Source organism: Ostrinia nubilalis, chromosome 29, assembly GCF_963855985.1.
Source record: "Ostrinia nubilalis chromosome 29, ilOstNubi1.1, whole genome shotgun sequence".
In the NCBI taxonomy this organism is placed as follows: domain Eukaryota; kingdom Metazoa; phylum Arthropoda; class Insecta; order Lepidoptera; family Crambidae; genus Ostrinia; species Ostrinia nubilalis.
The window spans coordinates 4,656,282-4,678,382 of NC_087116.1; the positions used below are offsets into that span (position 1 = coordinate 4,656,282).

General features: G+C 50.3%; 1 protein-coding gene across 1 annotated transcript in view; it reads right to left on the reverse strand.

The window, feature by feature from the left end:
• Window positions 1-394: 394 nt before the first annotated feature.
• LOC135085613 (neurofibromin-like) overlaps window positions 395-22,101 on the reverse strand; it is a 90,424-nt gene continuing 68,717 nt past the window's right edge. Inside the window, exons 48-67 of the mRNA XM_063980389.1 lie at window positions 21,197-21,390; window positions 18,222-18,325; window positions 15,273-15,359; window positions 14,402-14,573; window positions 13,695-13,820; window positions 12,900-13,025; window positions 12,052-12,177; window positions 11,213-11,338; window positions 10,487-10,612; window positions 9,767-9,892; window positions 8,999-9,124; window positions 7,283-7,408; window positions 6,183-6,308; window positions 5,415-5,540; window positions 4,361-4,486; window positions 3,504-3,629; window positions 2,892-3,017; window positions 1,671-1,796; window positions 984-1,109; window positions 395-405 (exon numbers count right to left, since the gene is read on the reverse strand). Coding sequence (XP_063836459.1) covers window positions 395-405; window positions 984-1,109; window positions 1,671-1,796; window positions 2,892-3,017; window positions 3,504-3,629; window positions 4,361-4,486; window positions 5,415-5,540; window positions 6,183-6,308; window positions 7,283-7,408; window positions 8,999-9,124; window positions 9,767-9,892; window positions 10,487-10,612; window positions 11,213-11,338; window positions 12,052-12,177; window positions 12,900-13,025; window positions 13,695-13,820; window positions 14,402-14,573; window positions 15,273-15,359; window positions 18,222-18,325; window positions 21,197-21,390 — 2,458 coding nt within the window. The remainder of the gene's footprint in view (window positions 406-983; window positions 1,110-1,670; window positions 1,797-2,891; window positions 3,018-3,503; window positions 3,630-4,360; window positions 4,487-5,414; window positions 5,541-6,182; window positions 6,309-7,282; window positions 7,409-8,998; window positions 9,125-9,766; window positions 9,893-10,486; window positions 10,613-11,212; window positions 11,339-12,051; window positions 12,178-12,899; window positions 13,026-13,694; window positions 13,821-14,401; window positions 14,574-15,272; window positions 15,360-18,221; window positions 18,326-21,196; window positions 21,391-22,101) is intronic.

Here is a 22,101-nt window from a genome sequence, read left to right on the forward strand (position 1 = left end):
CACGAGGAACGTCACGGGGCGGGACAGCTGTGCTGGAGGTGACCCGGACAAGAGCTGACAAAGCAAGCTGAAGTGGCAATGGGCAGGGCACATAGCATGCAGAACTGACGGCTGAGGCAGCAACGTTCTGGAATGAAGGCGACGTTTCTGCAAGCGCAGTGCTCCTAAAGGTTGCAGGAAGACGCTGGATGCAGGCCAATTTGGAAACCACTGGGGCAAGCCTATGTCCAGCAGTGGAAGCCCGAAGGGTGAGCAAGCTAAAGTGGCAATAATGAGCAGGGCATATAGCACGCAGAACTGACGGAATAGGCAGCAAAGTTCTGGAATGGCAGCGACGTATTTGCAAGCGTAGTGCGAGACCTCTTAGAGGTTGCAGGAAGACGTTGGATGCAGACTATTCTGGAACTCTTGGAGGAAGTCCATGGCCGTTCACATTAGGGCGTGAGAAGCGCGACAGTAGCGTGGCAGCGGCGTTTTTATAATTTTTCAAGCAAGAGCTGAAAATCAGTGTTCTGCTCATTTCAGAGCAGTGTCTACACTGAGCTCTCTGCTTTTTTGCATCGCTGCGGCACACTTATACCTTAGCGCGCAGGATTTTCTTTCTTTCTCTTTGTAATGTACTATATCTTTCCTGCTACTCCTGTGTTTATTAATCTTACGTTTTGCTTCTTGTGTGTCAATGTGTTTTGCAAATAAACCATTTATCTATCTATCTATCTATCTATCTATAATGTGAAGGCATGCATCCGCTGTCATAAAATATGAAATTATCGGCAGCGCGTTTGTCGCGCTGCTAAAGTCGCCTAAATGTGAAAGCGCTCTATGTCCAGCAGTGGACGTCCTGTGGCTAAAATGACTAACCTCCAAGTCATGTAAAAGTAGCAAGAAGACGCTGAATGCAGGCCAATCTGGAACCCTTGAGGAAGGCCTATATCCAGCAGTGGGCGTCCTGTGGCTGAAATGACGGTGTTTCGAGGACTCACCAATGAAGCCCGGCGACGTGCAGGTGCACAGCGAGTGTATGATGTTGACCACGAGCCCGTGAGTGGCGGCGCGCATGGACACCGTCCCGGAGCACACGAGGAACGTCACGGGGCGGGACAGGTGTGCTGGAGGTGACCCGGACAAGAGCTGACCATGCTTAGCAAGGGTTAGACTGAAGTGGCAATGGGCAGGGCACACAGTACGCAGAACTGACTAATGAGGAAGTTTTGGAATGAAGACGACGTATCTGCAAGCGCAGTGCTCCTAAAGGTTGCAAGAAGACGCTGAATGCAGGCCAATTTGGAAACCATTGGGGCTATGTCCAGCAGTTGTAGCCCGAAGAGTAATCAAACTGAAGTGGCAATGGGCAGGGCACATATCACGCAAAACTGACGGCCGATTGGGCAATAAGGTTCTGGAATAGAAGCGACGTATTGTCAAGCGCAGTGCGGGACCTCATAGAGGTTGCAGGAAGACGCTGGATGCAGACCAATCTGGAAATCTTGGGGGAGGCTTATGTCCAGCAGTGGACGTCCTGTGGCTGAAATGTTGATGGCTAACTTCCAAGTCATGTAAAATGCTACTTTTACATTACAGGCGCTGGATGGAGGCCGCTGCCAACCTTCTGAAAATCTTGGGGGAGGCCTATATCCTGTGGCTGATATGACGGTGTTCTGAGGACTCACCAATGAAGCCCGGCGACGTGCAGGTGCACAGCGAGTGTATGATGTTGACCACGAGCCCGTGAGTGGCGGCGCGCATGGACACCGTCCCGGAGCACACGAGGAACGTCACGGGGCGGGACAGCTGTGCTGGAGGTGACCCGGACAAGAGCTGACAAAGCAAGCTGAAGTGGCAATGGGCAGGGCACATAGCATGCAGAACTGACGGCTGAGGCAGCAACGTTCTGGAATGAAGGCGACGTTTCTGCAAGCGCAGTGCTCCTAAAGGTTGCAGGAAGACGCTGGATGCAGGCCAATTTGGAAACCACTGGGGCAAGCCTATGTCCAGCAGTGGAAGCCCGAAGGGTGAGCAAGCTAAAGTGGCAATAATGAGCAGGGAATATAGCACGCAGAACTGGCGGCTGAGGCAGCAACGTTCTGGAATGGAAGCGACGTATTGGCAAGCGCAGTGCGGGGACCTCATAGAGGTTGCAGGATGACGCTGGATGCAGACCAATCTGGAACTCTTGGAGGGGGTCTATGGCCGCCTTCACATTAGGGCGTGAGAAGCGCGGCAGCAGCGCGGCAGCTGCGTTTTTATAATATGAAGGCATGCATCCGGTGTCATAAAATATGAAATTATCGGCAGCGCGTTTGTCGCGCTGCTAAAGTCGCCTAAATGTGAAAGCGCTCTAAGTCTAGCAGCGGACGTCCTGTGGCTGAAATGATGATGACTAACCTCCAAGTCATGTAAAAGTAGCAGGAAGACGGTAGATGCAGGCCAATATGGAAATCTTGGGGGAGGCCTATGTCCAGCAGTGGACGTCCTGTGGCTGAAACGAACAGCAAGGTTCTGGAATGGAGGCAAGCACAGTATGGGACCTCATAAGGGTTACAAGAAGACGCTGAATGCAGACTTACATAGTCCTATGTTCCCTGGCTGGGGCAGAGGGCGTCCAAAACAGTCCTCCATCGCGTTCGGTCTTGAGCTTCGCGTTTGATCTCGCTCCAAGTCTTACCAATTGCAGGCCAATCTGGATGCCATTGGGGGAGGCCTATGTCCAGCAGTGGACGTCCTGTGGCTGAAATGATGGTGTTTCTGGAATAGAAGCCTCATATTTACAAGCGCAGTATAGGAAGGTAGCAGGAAAACGCTGGATGCAGGCCAATCTGGAACCTTTGAGGGAAGTTTGTGTCCAGCAGTGGACGTCCTGTGGCTGAAACGACGGTGTCTTGAGGACTTACCAATGAAGCCCGGCGACGTGCAGGTGCACAGCGAGTGTATGATGTTGACCACGAGCCCGTGAGTGGCGGCGCGCATGGACACCGTCCCGGAGCACACGAGGAACGTCACGGGGCGGGACAGGTGTGCTGGAGGTGACCCGGACAAGAGCTGACCAAGCCCGACGGGTTAGACTGAAGTAGCAATGGGTAGGACACATAGCACGCAGAACTGACGGCTGAGGCAGCAACGTTCTGGAATGGAGGCCACACGTATCGGCAACCGCAGTATGGGAAGGTAGAAAGAAGACGCTGGATGCAGGCCAATCTAGAAATGATTGGGGATGCCTATGTCCAGCAGCAGACGTCCTGTGGCTGAACTAACCTCCAAGTCATGTAAAAGTAGCAGGAAGGCGCTGGATGCAGGCCGCTACCAACAGGGCAATGTGGAAACCATTAGGGGAGACCTATATCCAGCAATGGATGTCCTGTGGCTGAAATGATGATGACTATCCTCCAGGTCATGTAGAATTAAGCAGGAAGGCGCTGGATGCAGGCCGCTGCCAACCAGCCATCTGAAAATCTTGGGGGAGGCCTATGTCCTGTGGCTGCAATGACGGTGTTTCGAGGACTCACCAATGAAGCCCGGCGACGTGCAGGTGCACAGCGAGTGTATGATGTTGACCACGAGCCCGTGAGTGGCGGCGCGCATGGACACCGTCCCGGAGCACACGAGGAACGTCACGGGGCGGGACAGGTGTGCTGGAGGTGACCCGGACAAGAGCTGACCAAGCCCGACGGGTTAGACTGAAGTGGCAATGGGTAAAGCACATAGCACGCAGAACTGACTAATGAGGCAGCAAAGTTCAGGAATGAAGGCGACGTTTCTGCAAGCGCAGTGCTCCTAAAGGTTGCAAGAAGACAACGCAGGATGCAGGCCAATTTGGAAACCATTGGGGCAAGCCTATGTCCAGCAGTGGAAGCCCGAAGGGTAAGCAAACAGCAGTGGCATTGTGCAGGGTACATAGCATGCAGGACTGACTGCTGAGGCAGCAACGTTCTGGAATGGAAGCGACGTATTTACAAGCGTAGTGCGAGACCTCTTAGAGGTTGCAGGAAGACGTTGGATGCAGACCAATCTGAAACTCTTGGAGGAGGTCTATGGCCGCTTTCACATTAGGGCGTGAGAAGCGCGACAGTAGCGCGGCAGCGGCGTTTTTATAATGTGATTGTGAAGGCATGCATCCGCTGTCATATAGTATGAAATTATCGGCAGCGCGTCTGTCGCGCGTTTGTCGCGCTGCTAAAGTCGCCTAAATGTGAAAGCGCTCTATGTCCAGCAGTGGACGTCCTGTGGCTAAAATGACTAACCTCCAAGTCATGTAAAAGTAGCAGGAAGACGCTGGATGCAGGCCAATCTGGAACCCTTGAGGGAGGCCTATATCCAGCAGTGGACGTCCTATGGCTGAAATGACGGTGTTTCGAGGACTCACCAATGAAGCCCGGCGACGTGCAGGTGCACAGCGAGTGTATGATGTTGACCACGAGCCCGTGAGTGGCGGCGCGCATGGACACCGTCCCGGAGCACACGAGGAACGTCACGGGGCGGGACAGGTGTGCTGGAGGTGACCCGGACAAGAGTTGACAAAGCTTAGCAAGGGATAGACTGAAGTGGCAATGGGCAGGGCACACAGTACGCAGAACTGACGGCCGATGTGGTAGCAACGTTCTGGAATGAAGGCGACGGATCTGCAAGCGCAGTACTCCTAAAGGTAGCAGGAAGACGCTGGATGCAGGCCAATTTGGAAACCATTTGGGCAAGCCTATGTCCAGCAGTGGAAGCCCAATGAGTTGGCAAGCTGAAGTGGCATTGTGCAGGGCACATAGCACGCAGAACTGACATGGAGGCAGGAAAGTTCTGGAATGGAAGCCACGTATCGGCAACCGCAGTATGGGAAGGTAGCAGGAAGACACTGGATGCAGGTTAATCTAGAAATCATTGTGGATGCCTATGTCCAGCAGCAGACGTCCTATGGCTGAACTAACCTCCAAGCCATGTAAAAGTAGCAGGAAGGCGCTGGATGCAGGCCGCTACCAACAGGGCAATGTGGAAACCATTAAGGGAGACCTATATCCAGCAATGGATGTCCTGTGGCTGAAATGATGATGACTAACCTCCAAGTCATGTAGAATTAAGCAGGAAGGCGCTGGATGCAGGCCGCTGCCAACCAGCCATCTGAAAATCTTGGGGGAGGCCTATGTCCAGCTGTGGACGTCCTGTGGCTGAAACGAACAGCAAGGTTCTGGAATGGAGGCAAGCACAGTAAGGGACCTCATAAGGGTTACAAGAAGACGCTGAATGCAGACTTACTTAAGGTCCTATGTCCCTTGCTGGGGCAGAGGGCGTCCAAAACAGTCCTCCATCGCGTTCGGTCTTGAGCTTCGCGTTTGATCTCGCTCCAAGTCTTACCAATTGCAGGCCAATCTGGATACCATTGGGGGAGACCTATGTCCTGTGGCTGAAACGAAGGTGTTTCGAGGACTCACCAATGAAGCCCGGCGACGTGCAGGTGCACAGCGAGTGTATGATGTTGACCACGAGCCCGTGAGTGGCGGCGCGCATGGACACCGTCCCGGAGCACACGAGGAACGTCACGGGGTGGAACAGGTATGCTGGAGGTGACCCGGACAAGAGCTGACCAAGCCCGACGGGTTAGCAAGCTGTAGTGGCAATGGGTAGGGCACATAGACGCAAAACTAACGGCCCATGTGGCGGCAACGTTCTGGAATAGAGGCGACAGTGTGGGACCTCATAAAGGTTGCAGGAAGACGATGGATGCAGGCCGATCTGGAAACCATTGGGGGGAGGCCTATGTCCAGCAGTGGACGTCCTGTGGCTGAAATAATGATGACTCCAAGTCATGCAAAAGTAGGAGGAAGGCGTTGGATGCAGGCCGCTGCCAACCATCTGGAAACCTTGGGGGAGGCCTATGTCCAGCTGTGGACGTCCTGTGGCTGAAACGAACAGCAAGGTTCTGGAATGGAGGCAAGCGCAGTATGGGACCCCATAAGGGTTACAAGAAGACGCTGAATACTAGCTCATCTGGAAACCATTAGGGAAGGCCTATGTCCTGTGGCTGAAATGATGATGACTAACCTCAAAGTCATGTAAAAGTCACAGGAAGGCGCTACCGCTGTTGTCAGCGGCCTGCATCCAGCATGATCCAGATTCCAGCAATCTGTAAATCATTGAGGTAGGCCTATGTCCAGCAGTGGACGTCCTATGGCTGAAATGAAACTCTTTCGAGGACTCACCAATGAAGCCCGGCGAGGTACAAGTACACAGCGAGTGTATGATGTTGACCACGAGCCCGTGAGTGGCGGCGCGCATGGACACCGTCCCGGAGCACACGAGGAACGTCACGGGGCGGGACAGGTGTGCTGGAGGTGACCCGGACAAGAGCTGACCAAGCCCGACGGGTTAGACTGAAGTGGCATTGGGTAGGGCACATAGCACGCAGAACTGACATGGAGGTAAGCGCAGTATGGGACCTCATAAGGGTTACAGGAAGACGCTGGATGCAGGCCAATTCGGAAACCATTGGGGCTATGTCCAGCAGTTGTAGCCCGAAGAGTAAGCAAACTGAAGTGGCAATGGGCAGGGCACATATCACGCAAAACTGACGGCCGATTGGGCAATAAGGTTCTGGAATAGAAGCGACGTATTGTCAAGCGCAGTGCGGGACCTCATAGAGGTTGCAGGAAGACGTTGGATGCAGACCAATCTGGAACTCTTGGAGAGGAGGTCTATGGCCGCTTTCACATTCGGACGTGAGAAGCGCGACAGCAGCGCGGCAGCGGCGTTTTTATAATGTGAAGGCAGTCATTCGCTGTCATATAGTATGAAATTATCGGCAGCGCGTCTGTCGCGCGTTTGTCGCGCTGCTAAAGTCGCCTAAATGTGAAAGCGCTCTATGTCCAGCAGTGGACGTCCTGTGGCTAAAATGACTAACCTCCAAGTCATGTAAAAGTAGCAAGAAGACGCTGAATACAGGCCAATCTGGAACCCTTGAGGGAGGCCTATATCCAGCAGTGGACGTCCTGTGGCTGAAACGACGGTGTTCTGAGGACTCACCAATGAACTGACAGCCGACGGAGCAGCAAAGTTCTGGAATAGAAGCAAGCGCAGTATGGAATCTCATAAGGGTTACAAGAAGACGCTGAAAGCAGACTTACTTAAAAGGTCCTATGTCCCCTAGATGGGGCAGAGGGCGTCCAAAACAGTTCTCCATCGCGTACGGTCTTGAGTTTCACGTTTGATCTCGCTCCAAGTCTTGCCAATTGCAGGCCAATCTGGATACCATTGGGGGAGACCTATGTCCTGTGGCTGAAATGTCGGTGTTCTGAGGACTCACCAATGAAGCCCGGCGACGTGCAGGTGCACAGCGAGTGTATGATGTTGACCACGAGCCCGTGAGTGGCGGCGCGCATGGACACCGTCCCGGAGCACACGAGGAACGTCACGGGGCGGGACAGGTGTGCTGGAGGTGACCCGGACAAGAGCTGACCAAGCCCGACGGGTTAGCAAGCTGAAGTGGCAATGCGCAGGGCATATAGCACGCAGAACTGACATGGAGGCAAGCGCAGTATGGGACCTCAGAAGGGTTACAAGACGCGACGGGTTAGCAAGCTAAAGTGGCAATGGGTAGGGCACACAGCACGCAGAACTGACTAATGAGGCAGCAAAGTTCTGGAATGAAGGCGACGTATCTGCAAGCGCAGTGCTCCTAAAGGTTGCAAGAAGACACTGGTTTCCAAAACCATTGGGGCAAGCCTATGTCCAGCAGTGGAAGCCCGAAGGGTGAACAAGTTAAAGTGGCAATAATGAGCAGGGCACATAGCATGCAGGACTGACTGCTGAGGCAGGAAAGGTCTGGAATGGAAGCGACGTATTTGCAAGCGCAGTGCGGGACCTCATAGAAGTTGCAGGAAGACGCTGGATGCAGGCCAATCTAGAAACCATTAGGCCTATGTCCTGTGCCTGAAATGATGTTTTGAGGCATGCAGAACTGACTGCTGAGGCAGCAAATTTCTGGAATAGACGCGACGTATCGGCAACCACAGTATGGGAAGGTAGCAGGAGCCAGGAAGACGCTGGATGCAGGCCAATGTGGATTGAGGGAGGCCTATATCCAGCAGTGGACGTCCTGTGGCTGTAATGATGATGACTAACCTCCAAGTCATGTAAAAGTAGAAGGAAAGCGCTGAATGCAGGCCGCTGACAACCAGCTATCTGGAAATCTTGGGGGAGGCCTATGTCCAGCAGTGGACGTCCTGTGGCTGAAACGAACAGCAAGGTTCTGGAATGGAGACAAGCGCAGTATGGGACCTCATAAGGGTTGCAAGAAGACGCTGAATGCAGACTTACATAGTCCTATGTTCCCTAGCTGGGGCAGAGGGCGTCCAAAACAGTCCTCCATCGCGTTCGGTCTCGAGCTTCGCGTTTGATCTCGCTCCAAGTCTTACCAATTGCAGGCCAATCTGGATACCATTGGGGGAGACCTATGTCCTGTGGCTGCAATGACGGTGTTTCGAGGACTCACCAATGAAGCCCGGCGACGTGCAGGTGCACAGCGAGTGTATGATGTTGACAAAGCCCGATGGGTGGATGATGTGTGTGAATGTGAAAATGGGAGGCAATGGGCAGGACACATAGGACGCGGAACTAACAGCCGATGAGGCAGCAAAGTTCTGGAATGGAGGCAAGCGTTGGGACTCCATAAGGGTTGCAGGAAGACGCTGGATGCAGGCCAATCTAGAAACCATTGGGGGAGGCCTATGTCCTGTGGCTGAAACGATAATGACTAACCTCCAAGTCATGTAAAAGTAGCAGGAAGGCGCTGGATGCAGGCCACAGCCAGCCATCTGGAAATCTTGGGGGAGGCCTATATCCAGCAGTAGACGTCCTGTGGCTGAAATGATGGTGTTTCTGGAATAGAAGCGACATATTGGGAAGCGCAGTATAGGAAGGTAGCAGGAAGACGCTGGATACAGGCCAATCTGGATTGAGGTAGGCCTATATCCAGCAGTGGGCGTCCTGTGGCTGAAATGACGGTGTTCTGAGGACTCACCAATGAAGCCCGGCGACGTGCAGGTGCACAGCGAGTGTATGATGTTGACCACGAGCCCGTGAGTGGCGGCGCGCATGGACACCGTCCCGGAGCACACGAGGAACGTCACGGGGTGGAACAGGTATGCTGGAGGTGACCCGGACAAGAGCTGACCAAGCCCGACGGGTTAGCAAGCTGTAGTGGCAATGGGTAGGGCACATAGACGCAAAACTAACGGCCCATGTGGCGGCAACGTTCTGGAATAGAGGCGACAGTGTGGGACCTCATAAAGGTTGCAGGAAGACGATGGATGCAGGCCGATCTGGAAACCATTGGGGGGAGGCCTATGTCCAGCAGTGGACGTCCTGTGGCTGAAATAATGATGACTCCAAGTCATGCAAAAGTAGGAGGAAGGCGTTGGATGCAGGCCGCTGCCAACCATCTGGAAACCTTGGGGGAGGCCTATGTCCAGCTGTGGACGTCCTGTGGCTGAAACGAACAGCAAGGTTCTGGAATGGAGGCAAGCGCAGTATGGGACCCCATAAGGGTTACAAGAAGACGCTGAATACTGGCTCATCTGGAAACCATTAGGGAAGGCCTATGTCCTGTGGCTGAAATGATGATGACTAACCTCAAAGTCATGTAAAAGTCACAGGAAGGCGCTACCGCTGTTGTCAGCGGCCTGCATCCAGCATGATCCAGATTCCAGCAATCTGTAAATCATTGAGGTAGGCCTATGTCCAGCAGTGGACGTCCTATGGCTGAAATGAAACTCTTTCGAGGACTCACCAATGAAGCCCGGCGAGGTACAAGTACACAGCGAGTGTATGATGTTGACCACGAGCCCGTGAGTGGCGGCGCGCATGGACACTGTCCCGGAGCACACGAGGAACGTCACGGTGCGGAACAGGTATGCTGGAGGTGACCCGGACAAGAGCTGACTAAGCCCGACGGGTTAGACTGAAGTAGCAATGGGCAGGGAACACTGCACGCAGAACTGACATGGAGGCAAGCGCAGTATGGGACCTCATAAGAGTTACAGGAAGACGCTGGATGCAGGCCAATTTGGAAACCATTTGGGCAAGCCTATGTCCAGCAGTGGAAGCCCAAAGGGTAAGCAAACTGAAGTGGCATTGTGCAGGGTACGTAACACGCAGAAGAACTGACTGCTGAGGCAGCAAAGTTCTGGAATGGAGGCAACGTATCAGCAAGCGTAGTGCGGGACCTCATAAAGGTTGCAGGAAGACGTTGGATGCACCAATCTGGAACTCTTGGAAGTCATGTAGTATGAAATTATTGGCAGCGCGTCTGTCTCGCTGCTAAAGTCGCCTAAATGTGAAAGCGCTCTATGTCCAGCAGTGGACGTCCTGTGGCTGAAATTACTAACCTCCAAGTCATGTAAAAGTAGCAGGAAGACGCTGAATGCAGGCCAATCTGGAACCCTTGAGGGAGGCCTATGTCCAGCAGTGGACGTCCTGTGGCTGCAATGACGGTGTTTCGAGGACTCACCAATGAAGCCCGGCGACGTGCAGGTGCACAGCGAGTGTATGATGTTGACCACGAGCCCGTGAGTGGCGGCGCGCATGGACACCGTCCCGGAGCACACGAGGAACGTCACGGGGCGGGACAGGTGTGCTGGAGGTGACCCGGACAAGAGCTGACCAAGCCCGACGGGTTAGACTGAAGTGGCAATGGGCAGGCCACACAGTACGCAGAACTGACTAATGAGGCAGCAAAGTTCTGGAATGAAGGCGACGTATCTGCAAGCGCAGTGCTCCTAAAGGTTGCAAGAAGACACTGGATGCAGGCCAATTTGGAAACCATTTGGACAAGCCTATGTCCAGCAGTGGAAGCCCGAAGGGTGAGCAAGCTAGAGTGGCAATAATGGGCAGGGCATATAGCACGCAGAACTAACGGCTGAGGCAGCAACGTTCTGGAATGGAAGCGACGTATGGACAAGCGTAGTGCAGGACCTCATAGAGGTTACAAGAAGACACTGAATGCAGGCCAATCTGGATTGAAGGAGGCCTATATCCAGCAGTGGACGTCCTGTGGCTATAATGATGATGACTAACCTCATGTAAAAGTAGCAGGAAAGGGCTGGATGCAGGTCGCTGTTGTCAGCGGCCTGCATCCAGCATGATCCAGATTCCAGCAATCTGAAAATCATTGAGGTAGGCCTATATCCAGCAGTGGACGTCCTGTGGCTGAAATGACGGTGTTTCGAGGACTCACCAATGAAGCCCGGCGAAGTGCAGGTGCACAGCGAGTGTATGATGTTGACCACGAGCCCGTGAGTGGCGGCGCGCATGGACACCGTCCCGGAGCACACGAGGAACGTCACGGGGTGGAACAGGTATGCTGGAGGTGACCCGGACAAGAGCTGACCAAGCCCGATGGGTAAGACTGAAGTGACATTGTTCAGGGTACATAACACGCAGAACTGACATGGATTCAAGCGCAGTATGGGACCTCAGAAGGGTTACAAGAAGACGCGATGGGTTAGCAAGCTGAAGTGGCAATGGGCAGGCCACACAGTACGCAGAACTGACTAATGAGGCAGCAAAGTTCTGGAATGAAGGCGACGTATCTGCAAGCGCAGTGCTCCTAAAGGTTGCAAGAAGACACTGGATGCAGGCCTATTTGGAAACCATTGGGGAGGTCTATGTCCAGCAGTGGAAACCCGATGGGTTGGCAAGCTGAAGTGGCATTGTGCAGGGTACATAGCATGCAGGACTGACTGCTGAGGCAGCAAAGTTCTGGAATAGAGGCGTCGTATCGGCAACCGCTGTATGGGAAGGTTGCAGGAGCGAGGAAGACACTGGATGCAGGCCAATCTGGATGCCATTGGGGGAGGCCTATGTCCAGCAGTGGACGTCCTGTGGCTGAAATGAAGATCTTTTGAGGACTCACCGTGGGGCAGCAAAGTTCTGGAAAGGAGGCAAGCGCTGTATGGGATCTCATAAAGGTTACAAGAAGAAGCTGGATGCAGAACTACCTGGAAATCATTGAGGTAGGCTTATGTCCAGCAGTGGACGTCCTGTGGCTGAAACGACGGTGTTTCGAGGACTCACCAATGAAGCCCGGCGACGTGCAGGTGCACAGCGAGTGTATGATGTTGACCACGAGCCCGTGAGTGGCGGCGCGCATGGACACCGTCCCGGAGCACACGAGGAACGTCACGGGGCGGGACAGGTGTGCTGGAGGTGACCCGGACAAGAGCTGACCAAGCCTGACGGGTTAGACTGAAGTGGCAATGGGTAAAGCACATAGCACGCAGAACTGACGGTTGAGGCAGCAAAGTTCAGGAATGGAAGCGACGTATTGGCAAGCGCAATGCTCCTAAAGGTTGCAAGAAGACACTGGATGCAGGCCAATTTGGAAACCATTTGGGCAAGCCTATGTCCAGCAGTGGAAGCCCAAAGGGTAAGCAAACTGAAGTGGCATTGTGCAGGGTACATAACACGCAGAAGAACTGACTGCTGAGGTAGCAACGTTCTGGAATAGAAGCGATGTATTGGCAAGCGCAGTGCGGGACCTCATAGAGGTTGCAGGAAGACGCTGGATGCAGACCAATCTGGAACTCTTGGAGAGGAGGTCTATGGCCGCTTTCACATTCGGACGTGAGAAGCGCGACAGCAGCGCGGCAGCGGCGTTTTTATAATGTAAAGGCATGCATCCGCTGTCATAAAATATGAAATTATCGGCAGCGCGTTTGTCGCGCTACTAAAGTCGCCTAAATGTGAAAGCGCTCTAAGTCCAGCAATGGACGTCCTGTGGCTGAAATGATGATGACTAACCTCCAAGTCATGTAAAAGTAGCAAGTAGACGCTGAATGCAGGCCAATCTGGAACCCTTGAGGTAGGCCTATAACCAGCAGTGGACGTCCTGTGGCCGAAACGACGGTGTTTCGAGGACTCACCAATGAAGCCCGGCGACGTGCAGGTGCACAGCGAGTGTATGATGTTGACCACGAGCCCGTGAGTGGCGGCGCGCATGGACACCGTCCCGGAGCACACGAGGAACGTCACGGGGCGGGACAGGTGTGCTGGAGGTGACCCGGACAAGAGATGACAAAGCCCGATGGGTTAGACTGAAGTGGCAATGGATAAGGCACATAGCATGCAGAACTGACTGCTGAGGCAGCATAGTTCTAAAATGGAGGGAAGCGCAGTATGGGACCTCATAAGGGTTACAAGAAGTCGCTGGATGCAGGCTAATCTGGAACCCATTCGGGGAGGCCTATGTCCTGTGGCTGAAACGATAATGACTAACCTCCAAGTATGTAAAAGTAGAAGGAAGACGCTGAATGCAGGCCGCTACCAACCATCTGAAAATCTTGGGGGAGGCATATATCCAGCAGTGGGCATCCTGTGGCTGAAATGATGGTGTTTTGAGGACTCACCAATGAAATGACGATCGATGGGGCAGCAAAGTTCTGGAGTGGAGGCAAGCGCACTATGGGACCTCATAAGGTTTACAAAACGCTGAATGCAGGCCAATCGGGTAACCATTGTAGGAGACCTATGTCTTGTGTCTGAAGTGATGATGACTAACCTCATGGAAAAAGTAGCAGGAAGGGGCTGGATGCAGGTCGCTGTTGTCAGCGGCCTGCATCCAGCATGATCCAGATTCCAGCAATCTGAAAACATTGAGGTAGGCCTATGTCCAGCAGTGGGCGTCCTGTGGCTGAAACGAAGGTGTTTCGAGGACTCACCAATGAAGCCCGGCGACGTGCAGGTGCACAGCGAGTGTATGATGTTGACCACGAGCCCGTGAGTGGCGGCGCGCATGGACACCGTCCCGGAGCACACGAGGAACGTCACGGGGCGGGACAGGTGTGCTGGAGGTGACCCGGACAAGAGCTGACCAAGCCCGACGGGTTAGACTGAAGTGGCAATGGGCAGGCCACACAGTACGCAGAACTGACTAATGAGGCAGCAAAGTTCTGGAATGAAGGCGACGTATCTGCAAGCGCAGTGCTCCTAAAGGTTGCAAGAAGACACTGGATGCAGGCCTATTTGGAAACCATTGGGGAGGTCTATGTCCAGCAGTGGAAACCCGATGGGTTGGCAAGCTGAAGTGGCATTGTGCAGGGTACATAGCATGCAGGACTGACTGCTGAGGCAGCAAAGTTCTGGAATAGAGGCGTCGTATCGGCAACCGCTGTATGGGAAGGTTGCAGGAGCGAGGAAGACACTGGATGCAGGCCAATCTAGAAGTCATTAAGGGAGGCCTATATCAAGCAGTGGACGTCCTGTGGCTGAAATGATGGTGTTTCTGGAATAGAAGCCTCATATTGGCAAGCAGTATAGGAAGGTAGCAGGAAAACGCTGGATGCAGGCCAATCTGGAACCTTTGAGGGAAGTTTGTGTCCAGCAGTGGACGTCCTGTGGCTGAAACGACGGTGTTTCGAGGACTCACCAATGAAGCCCGGCGACGTGCAGGTGCACAGCGAGTGTATGATGTTGACCACGAGCCCGTGAGTGGCGGCGCGCATGGACACCGTCCCGGAGCACACGAGGAACGTCACGGTATGGAACAAGTATGGCAGGTGGCGAGCCACGTCGAGGCAGTTGTTGAAGGACAGCATCAACTGGAAGATGAGATTATTATTTAGCATCCAATTTGGCCTACATTCTACACTCTGGCCAGAAGGATTGAGAAGCCTCCAGGCCAGGTGTTTCTTCCTTAGGGAGAAGCCACACGGTGCGGTGCAAACATTTTGCCGCATCACTGTACACATGTGGTATGCGGCGCCGGAACGAAACGCATGTCATTGATTTTTATATGCAAGACGCCGCAGCGGCATCGCTCCAGCGCCGCGCCGCGACCGCACTGCACTGTGTGGCTTCTCCCTTAGGGCGCTTTCAATTTAGACGTTTTGTGTAGTGCCTTTGCCGTACGTTTGCAAGACCGCACACTAACTATTGGTAATAGACAATTTTATTCCGACGCAGTTGTCATACAATTTGCCGTGTGCGGTCCTGCAAACGCACGGCAAACGTCTATATTGAAAGCGCCTTTAGTTTTCTATGACATCCATTGGAAGAGTAGGGGTCGCCGAATTTAGAGTGGAGGTAAGAGCGTCCGATCCGAATCCGTCAAAATAGGGATCTAAAAAACTACTACAGCAATCTGATAATCGGATATCGGATCTAGAGCGTAAATAACTAGCATACTACTACTACGAACCGTATTGACACGGATTTGGAACCGTTCTAAATCATAAAAGGTCATTTATTTACAACAAATAGGCTTATAAATAGCTCTTTTACATGCAAGTGTGACTTACCAGGTATCTGGCCAGTATAGCGATGTCGTCCCACATCATATGCTGCTCCAGCATCGCAGTAGGCGCGTGACAGGTCTTGTCCACCACCTGGAATGATATGACGTCATAACTCGTCCAAATAATGACGTCACGTGCCATCAGAGACGCCGAAGTCTCGTCCCCGTTTTAAACATTTCTCACACTGGATGCGTTCTGCGGTCAGGTCAAATAAACGCAGCCCGAATTTGTCAGTTCGCACTGTCAGATCGCAAAATCACAAAATGTATAGATGAGGCAAAACTCATATGGGTCAAAACCACTTTTGACTGCAAAAATCAGTCAAAAGTGGTGCTCTGATGCCATTCTCAATATCACTTTTGACTGATGTTTGCAGTCAAAAGTGGTTTTGACCGATTGTGAGTTTTGACTGTAGGTAGACCGACAATGTTGTTCATACGTGATGCGGCTGCGTTAACTTTGAGACACACTGACCGCAGAACGCAATTAGTGCGGCAAATCCTGTATACTACCCATAGAAGTACATCATTTCACATTCATGAAACAACTAATCTAAACAACAACTGAATAGAATTCAATTTTGAATGCAAGATCGGCCAATCGGGAGAACGAACTGAAGATAAACCATAAAGTTAATATACCTAGCGGAATATAGCAACAAATGACTGAGCGAGCGAGATGTCACTAGCAGCAACACTGTGTGATAAAAAGAGATGCGAGATGCGACGTAACAGAACCGTTTTTTGCAACTATTTGACAGTTCTTTAGCACTTATTGACACATCGAATATTTGAACTCTGATATTTTTTCAGTCAGTGAAATCGTAGATGTTTATGATAAATAGTGCTTCAGAAACGTAGTGACTGGTTCAGTGATGGATTTATTGTACAAAACAGTAAAATAATCCACTGACACACAAATGACATCCAGTGACATCCTAAAATCGGTTTCGTTTGACAGCTCGTGGTTGTTGCTCAATTCCGAATATAGATGACCCACGCTGAACTGTCCCACCAAACTCAATGACAGGGGGGCGCTACCATCGTTCAACTATATGGTTTCCAACATGGCAAAAATCGGAACCAGCAATTCGGTATTGACGGTGGCGCCCCACTGTCAATGTCATGCATAGGACAGTTCAGTATTTTGGAACTATATTAACTTTATGAGGCAAACTGTCCAACAGAACGAAATAATAGAGACGTGTAGAAATACAATGGGAGACTCACGCTAGCCGGGGTTACAGGACTCAGGATATTATTTGGTAGATTTGCTAGAGCCTGCGGGCGTAAACAAAACTTTTGAATACTTGAAATTCTTTATCAGTATTTAGGCACCAATACAAGTCCCAAGAAAGCTTGCCCTAGCACCACTTTAGGATATTACTGGTGCTGAGAAGAAGTAGCGGAAGAAACAGTCACTTTTGTGAAAAAATAAACAATAAGCCATCTTCTAATATTTTGTACAGCGCTCGTACTGACATGGAAACAGTGCCATATCGCATAAGTTTGCCACGTACACCCCGTTCAACATGAAAAAAGTTTAAATAAATAAGTACTTGCCTACATTGATTTAATAACTCTTGATTATTCGAACCTAACACTTAAACACTTAAAAAACAGTGGGAAGTATCTCACACTTTAACTCTTAACATTTTCTGCGAGAGTAACCTAGACACAACCACGGTAATACTATCTATACAGTATTCCAACTCGGCCATATTTTTGAAATAAATGTCAACAGTCGCGCGGTACGTCACAGTATGACAACATGCGATAGGGCTGCCCACCTACAGTACCCAGTTTAATTACACCTGCCTACTTAAAATTTCTATACCTATAGTTTTGTGATTGTATTTTTTTATTTAGTTAGACAAACAAAATACTTTGTGAATGGAATAGGTTAAAAATGTGTGTTGTTTTGTAATTAACTAGTAGATTTAATTTAGTAAAATCTACTCAAATAATTTTAAAACTTTAATAATCATAATGATCCTTTACGTTAATTTCGGGCGGGCGAAGTCGTGGGCAAAAGCTGGTTTAATACAATATAATTTTCATTTCAAATCAAACTGACTGAAAATGTCAAGTTGACTAGTTTTTGACCAATTTGACCGTAAATGACGGTCAGTCAAATTCAATCAGTTTTGTCATTTTTAACACTTGGCCACCGACGTCCATTCGGCACATTCGCATTCGCGACACCCCCGACTTTTGCATACCGAGCGCATACCGAGATTTGAATTTCGAAAGAAAGTTCTCGTTTCGTCTGTTTATATGAAGTTACAATACTGTATGATATTATTACCGTGACACAACTGAAGTTTTACTATTATGTCTGCTATAACTGTACACTGCCGTGGAACCAGTTAAAAAAAAACTGGGAAACACCATAATTCCCACCATATTTTCAACCGTCTTCAAAAAAGGAGGAGGTTCTCAATTCGACCCGTATGTTTTTTTTCTATGTTTGTTACGCGATAACTCCGCCAATTATGAACCGATTTGAACAAATCTTTTTTCGGCGTATAGGTAATACCTCAAGGGTGGTCCCATTTAAATTTAATAATAGAAAAAACAACCCCCCAGGGTGGAAAATTGGGGATGAACTTTTTTATACGCAATATCTCCGCCGATTATAAATCAATTTGAACGATTATTTTTTTGTTGAATAGGTATTATCAAAAGGGTGGTTTCATGCGAATTTGAAGAAAATATTTCACCCCCAAGGGTGGAAAATTGGGGATGAACTTTTTTATACGCAATATTTTTAATTTTTAGTTTTTTTTTGTGTTCACGCATTTGAAGTCGGTTTTATTTTTTAAAAAAGTTAATTATTAACCGTATCCCCTTTGTCCTAAAGTCCAAAAACAGTAAAAAATCTGGAGACAGAGCTTCATTCATATTTTTAACTGGACAGTGAACGTGTTAAGACAAGTCTGACGTCACTTACCCGACAAACTCGGCCGATGATCTTCTTGCTGACCAGCTGCACGTTGGCTGAAGCCAGCGCAACCGCGGTGTCGGCCATTATCTCCACCATTGGGGAACCGAGTCCTACAAAAGTTAAAAAGATACATTATATTTATGACTAGCGGCCGCCCGCGACTTCGTACGAGTGGATCCCGTTTTACCCCCTTAGGGGTGGAGTTTCGTAAAATTGACCTGCAGATGATCGTTAGAAGCGACTCAGAGAGAAACTCCTTGCCTCTGGTAAATTAGAGGGTCGTTCGACGAGGGTCGGTCGCTCGACCTGCTGTAGGAAACTGAATGACCTGACGATCGACGAACAAATCGACGCTGCACTTTATGAAGAAATCTATTTCAGTATCAATGAATTGGCGAGCGTGAGAAGTGTAATCCAAATCCTTATTGCCTCTGGTGAATTAAAGTGGATCGTGCTTCTGCAGTGGAGACTAAAATACCTGCTAGCGTGGGGAGTGTAGTTTCAATCCTCCTTGCTTCTAGTAAATTAGACTCGTCCTCCTGTTTATATCGTTTCATCCACTCGGCCCAGCAATGTGTGGTCCCGGTCGCGCGGGGTGCGGGGAGTGTGGTCCGAGCAAGCCGTAAGGCATTACTGTAGTGTGCGTGTGCACTCATGGAGCATTAGCGTGTACCGATAACACTCAAACGTTAGCGGAAGAATGGTGGGGCGCGTCCGAGTGGATGAAACGATCTATAAGAGACTTATTGCCGGTCTTACCCGAGTTGACGCTCCGCTGTATGAAGCTATCCAGCACCATGTCAATGAGCTAGGACACCTGCCCGATAGAGCCCCAGATCTTGAAGACTCGTCTCCTGCAGTGGAGACTACAGGAAGGCGGTTCGCGCCGCGACAAACAAGCGTCTAGGTCCTTGTCCTGTCTCTGTCTCACTCACAAATTGATGCTTGTACAGTACATTGCTTCAAGTCAAGTGACAGTCTGTCTTTTGTCTCTGTCCCGCCACCTGTAATGAGCTGATGGTCTTACCAGAGTTGACGCTCCGCTGTATGAAGCTATCCAACGCCTTTCAATGAGCTGGCTATACTGTGGATAAGGTCATCCACTCGTAATCCTGCAGTGGAGACAAATGACCTGATGATGCTCCTACAAGCGACTAAATGACCCAATGATGGTGTTGTCTTACCCGAGTTGACGCTCTGTTGTATGAAGCTATCCAACACCATGTCAATCAGTTCAGACACCTGCCCGATAGAGCCCCAGATCTTGAAGACTCGTCTCCTGCAGTGGAGACTAAAGGAAGGCGGTTCGCGCCGCGACAAACAAGCGTCAAGGTCCTTGTCCTGTCTCTGTCTCACTCGCAAATTGATGCTTGTACAGTACATTGCTTCAAGTCAAGTGACAGTCTGTCTTTTGTCTCTGTCCCACCACCTGTAATGAGCTGATGGTCTTACCAGAGTTGACGCTCCGCTGTATGCTATCCAACGCCTTTCAATGAGCTGGCTATACTGTGGATGAGGTCATCCAATCGTAATCCTGCAGTGGAGACTAAATGACCTGATGATACTCCTACAAGCGACTAAATGACCTAATGAAGGTGTCTCACCCGAGTTGACGCTCCGCTGTATGAAGCTATCCAACGCCTTTCAATGAGCTGGCTATACTGTGGATGAGGTCATCCACTCGTAATCCTGCAGTGGAGACATGACCTGATGATGCTCCTACAAGAGTCTAAATGACCTGATGATGGTCTCACCCGAGTTGACGCTGCGCTGTATGAAAGAATCTATTGCCATATACATATATGTGCTGCCTAGTTATCATGGGATATGCAGCCCAAATCCTGCACTTGCCACTGGTAAACTACAAAGAGTCGTTCTACATGAGAGCCTCGTCCTTCTGCAGTAGTAACTCAACGACCTGATGATGACAATGATGGTGTCTTACCCGAGTTGACGCTCCGCTGTATGAAGCTATCCAACACCATGTCAATCAGTTCAGACACCTGCCCGATGGAGCCCCAGATCTTGAAGACTCGTCTCCTGCAGTGGAGACTAAAGGCAGGCGGTTCGCGCCGCGACAAACAAGCGTCTAGGTCCTTGTCCTGTCTCTGTCTCACTCGCAAATTGATGCTTGTACAGTACATTGCTTCAAGTCAAGTGACAGTCTGTCTTTTGTCTCTGTCCCGCCACCTGTAATGGGCTGATGATGGTCTTACCAGAGTTGACGCTCCGCTGTATGAAGCTATCCAACGCCTTTCAATGAGCTGGCTAAACTGTGGATAAGGTCATCCACTCGTAATCCTGCAGTGGAGACAAATGACCTGATGATGCTCCTACAAGCGACTAAATGATCTAATAATGATGTTGTCTTACCCGAGTTGACGCTCCGCTGTATGAAGCTATCCAGCACCATGTCAATCAGCTCAGACACCTGCCCGATAGAGCCCCAGATCTTGAAGACTCGTCTCCTGCAGTGGAGACTAAAGGAAGGCGGTTCGCGCCGCGACAAACAAGCGTCTAGGCCCTTGTCCTGTCTCTGTCTCACTCGCAAATTGATTCTTGTACAGTACATTGCTTCAAGTCAAGTGACAGTCTGTCTTTTGTCTCTGTCCCGCCACCTGTAATGAGCTGATGGTCTTACCAGAGTTGACGCTCCGCTGTATGCTATCCAACGCCTTTCAATGAGCTGGCTATACTGTGGATAAGGTCATCCACTCGTAATGCTGCAGTGGAGATTAAATGACCTGATGATGCTCCTACAAGCGACTAAATGACCTGATGATGATCTCACCCGAGTTGACGCTGCGCTGTATAAAAGAATCTTTTGCCAAATCGATGAGCTGGTAATCTTGGGGAATGCAGCCCAAATCCTACACTTGCCACTGTGCACTGGTAAACTATAAAGAGTTGTTCTACATGAGAGCCTCGTCCTTCTGCAGTAGTAACTCAATGACCTGATGATGATAATGATGGTGTCTTACCCGAGTTGACGCTCCGCTGTATGAAGCTATCCAACACCATGTCAATTAGCTCGGACACCTGCCCGATGGAGCCCCATATCTTGGCCTGGACCGATGGGTACATTTCCGTCTCCTCTATAGTGAGGGTGATGAGCTTCTCCAGAATTTGGGCCACCTGCTTCTGCCGGCGGGACTCGTCGGTCGGCTTGCAGAATCTGGACGAAATAACGAAACGTATTTGAGTTGTTGACTTACGGGACTATTCCCACCTCTCGTTCCCACCACTGCAACTCCTGTGTAGGCAGGATCTACAGCTTGACCGCCAATAACCCAACCAGTGAAGGTCAAGTTTGTCCCGGGGGAAAGTTAAACTGTCATTGGACCCGCAACGAAATTAATCAGCAGAACATAGGAAGAGTTCAAAATTAAGGTTCGACTTCCCTCCATTGCAGAGCGGATGACAGGTGACAAACAAATGTTTAAAACCTTTAAGAAAATATTATGCACCACGGACAATAAATATCAATTAAGGGGGCCTATCTTATGAGCATGTTGTTGAGTTGTTCACTTGCGGTATGCAAGGGAAGTAACCGGGTAATTTCAGGATCTCTTTAAGCGACCTGTACGAGTATATAAATCAAACAAAAAGGATTGATTCTTTTTTTTCCAGGAGAAGGAAGTTCATATCTTTCAAAAATAATATCCTTTCAACACAAATTGTCATCAAATCAGCCAATTACTGAGGGGACGTGATTATTTTTTTAAGTTATTTGGATATTGCATCTGTAGGAAAATTGTTGCATTTGAGCAGTAAAAGCGATAATACAGGGTGTATTTACATTTTCTTTTTAAATTTTCGTACACAAAGGGTGCGAACATGATCCTATTTAAAGATCTCTTATAGTTAATTGAGAAGTAAACCAGTA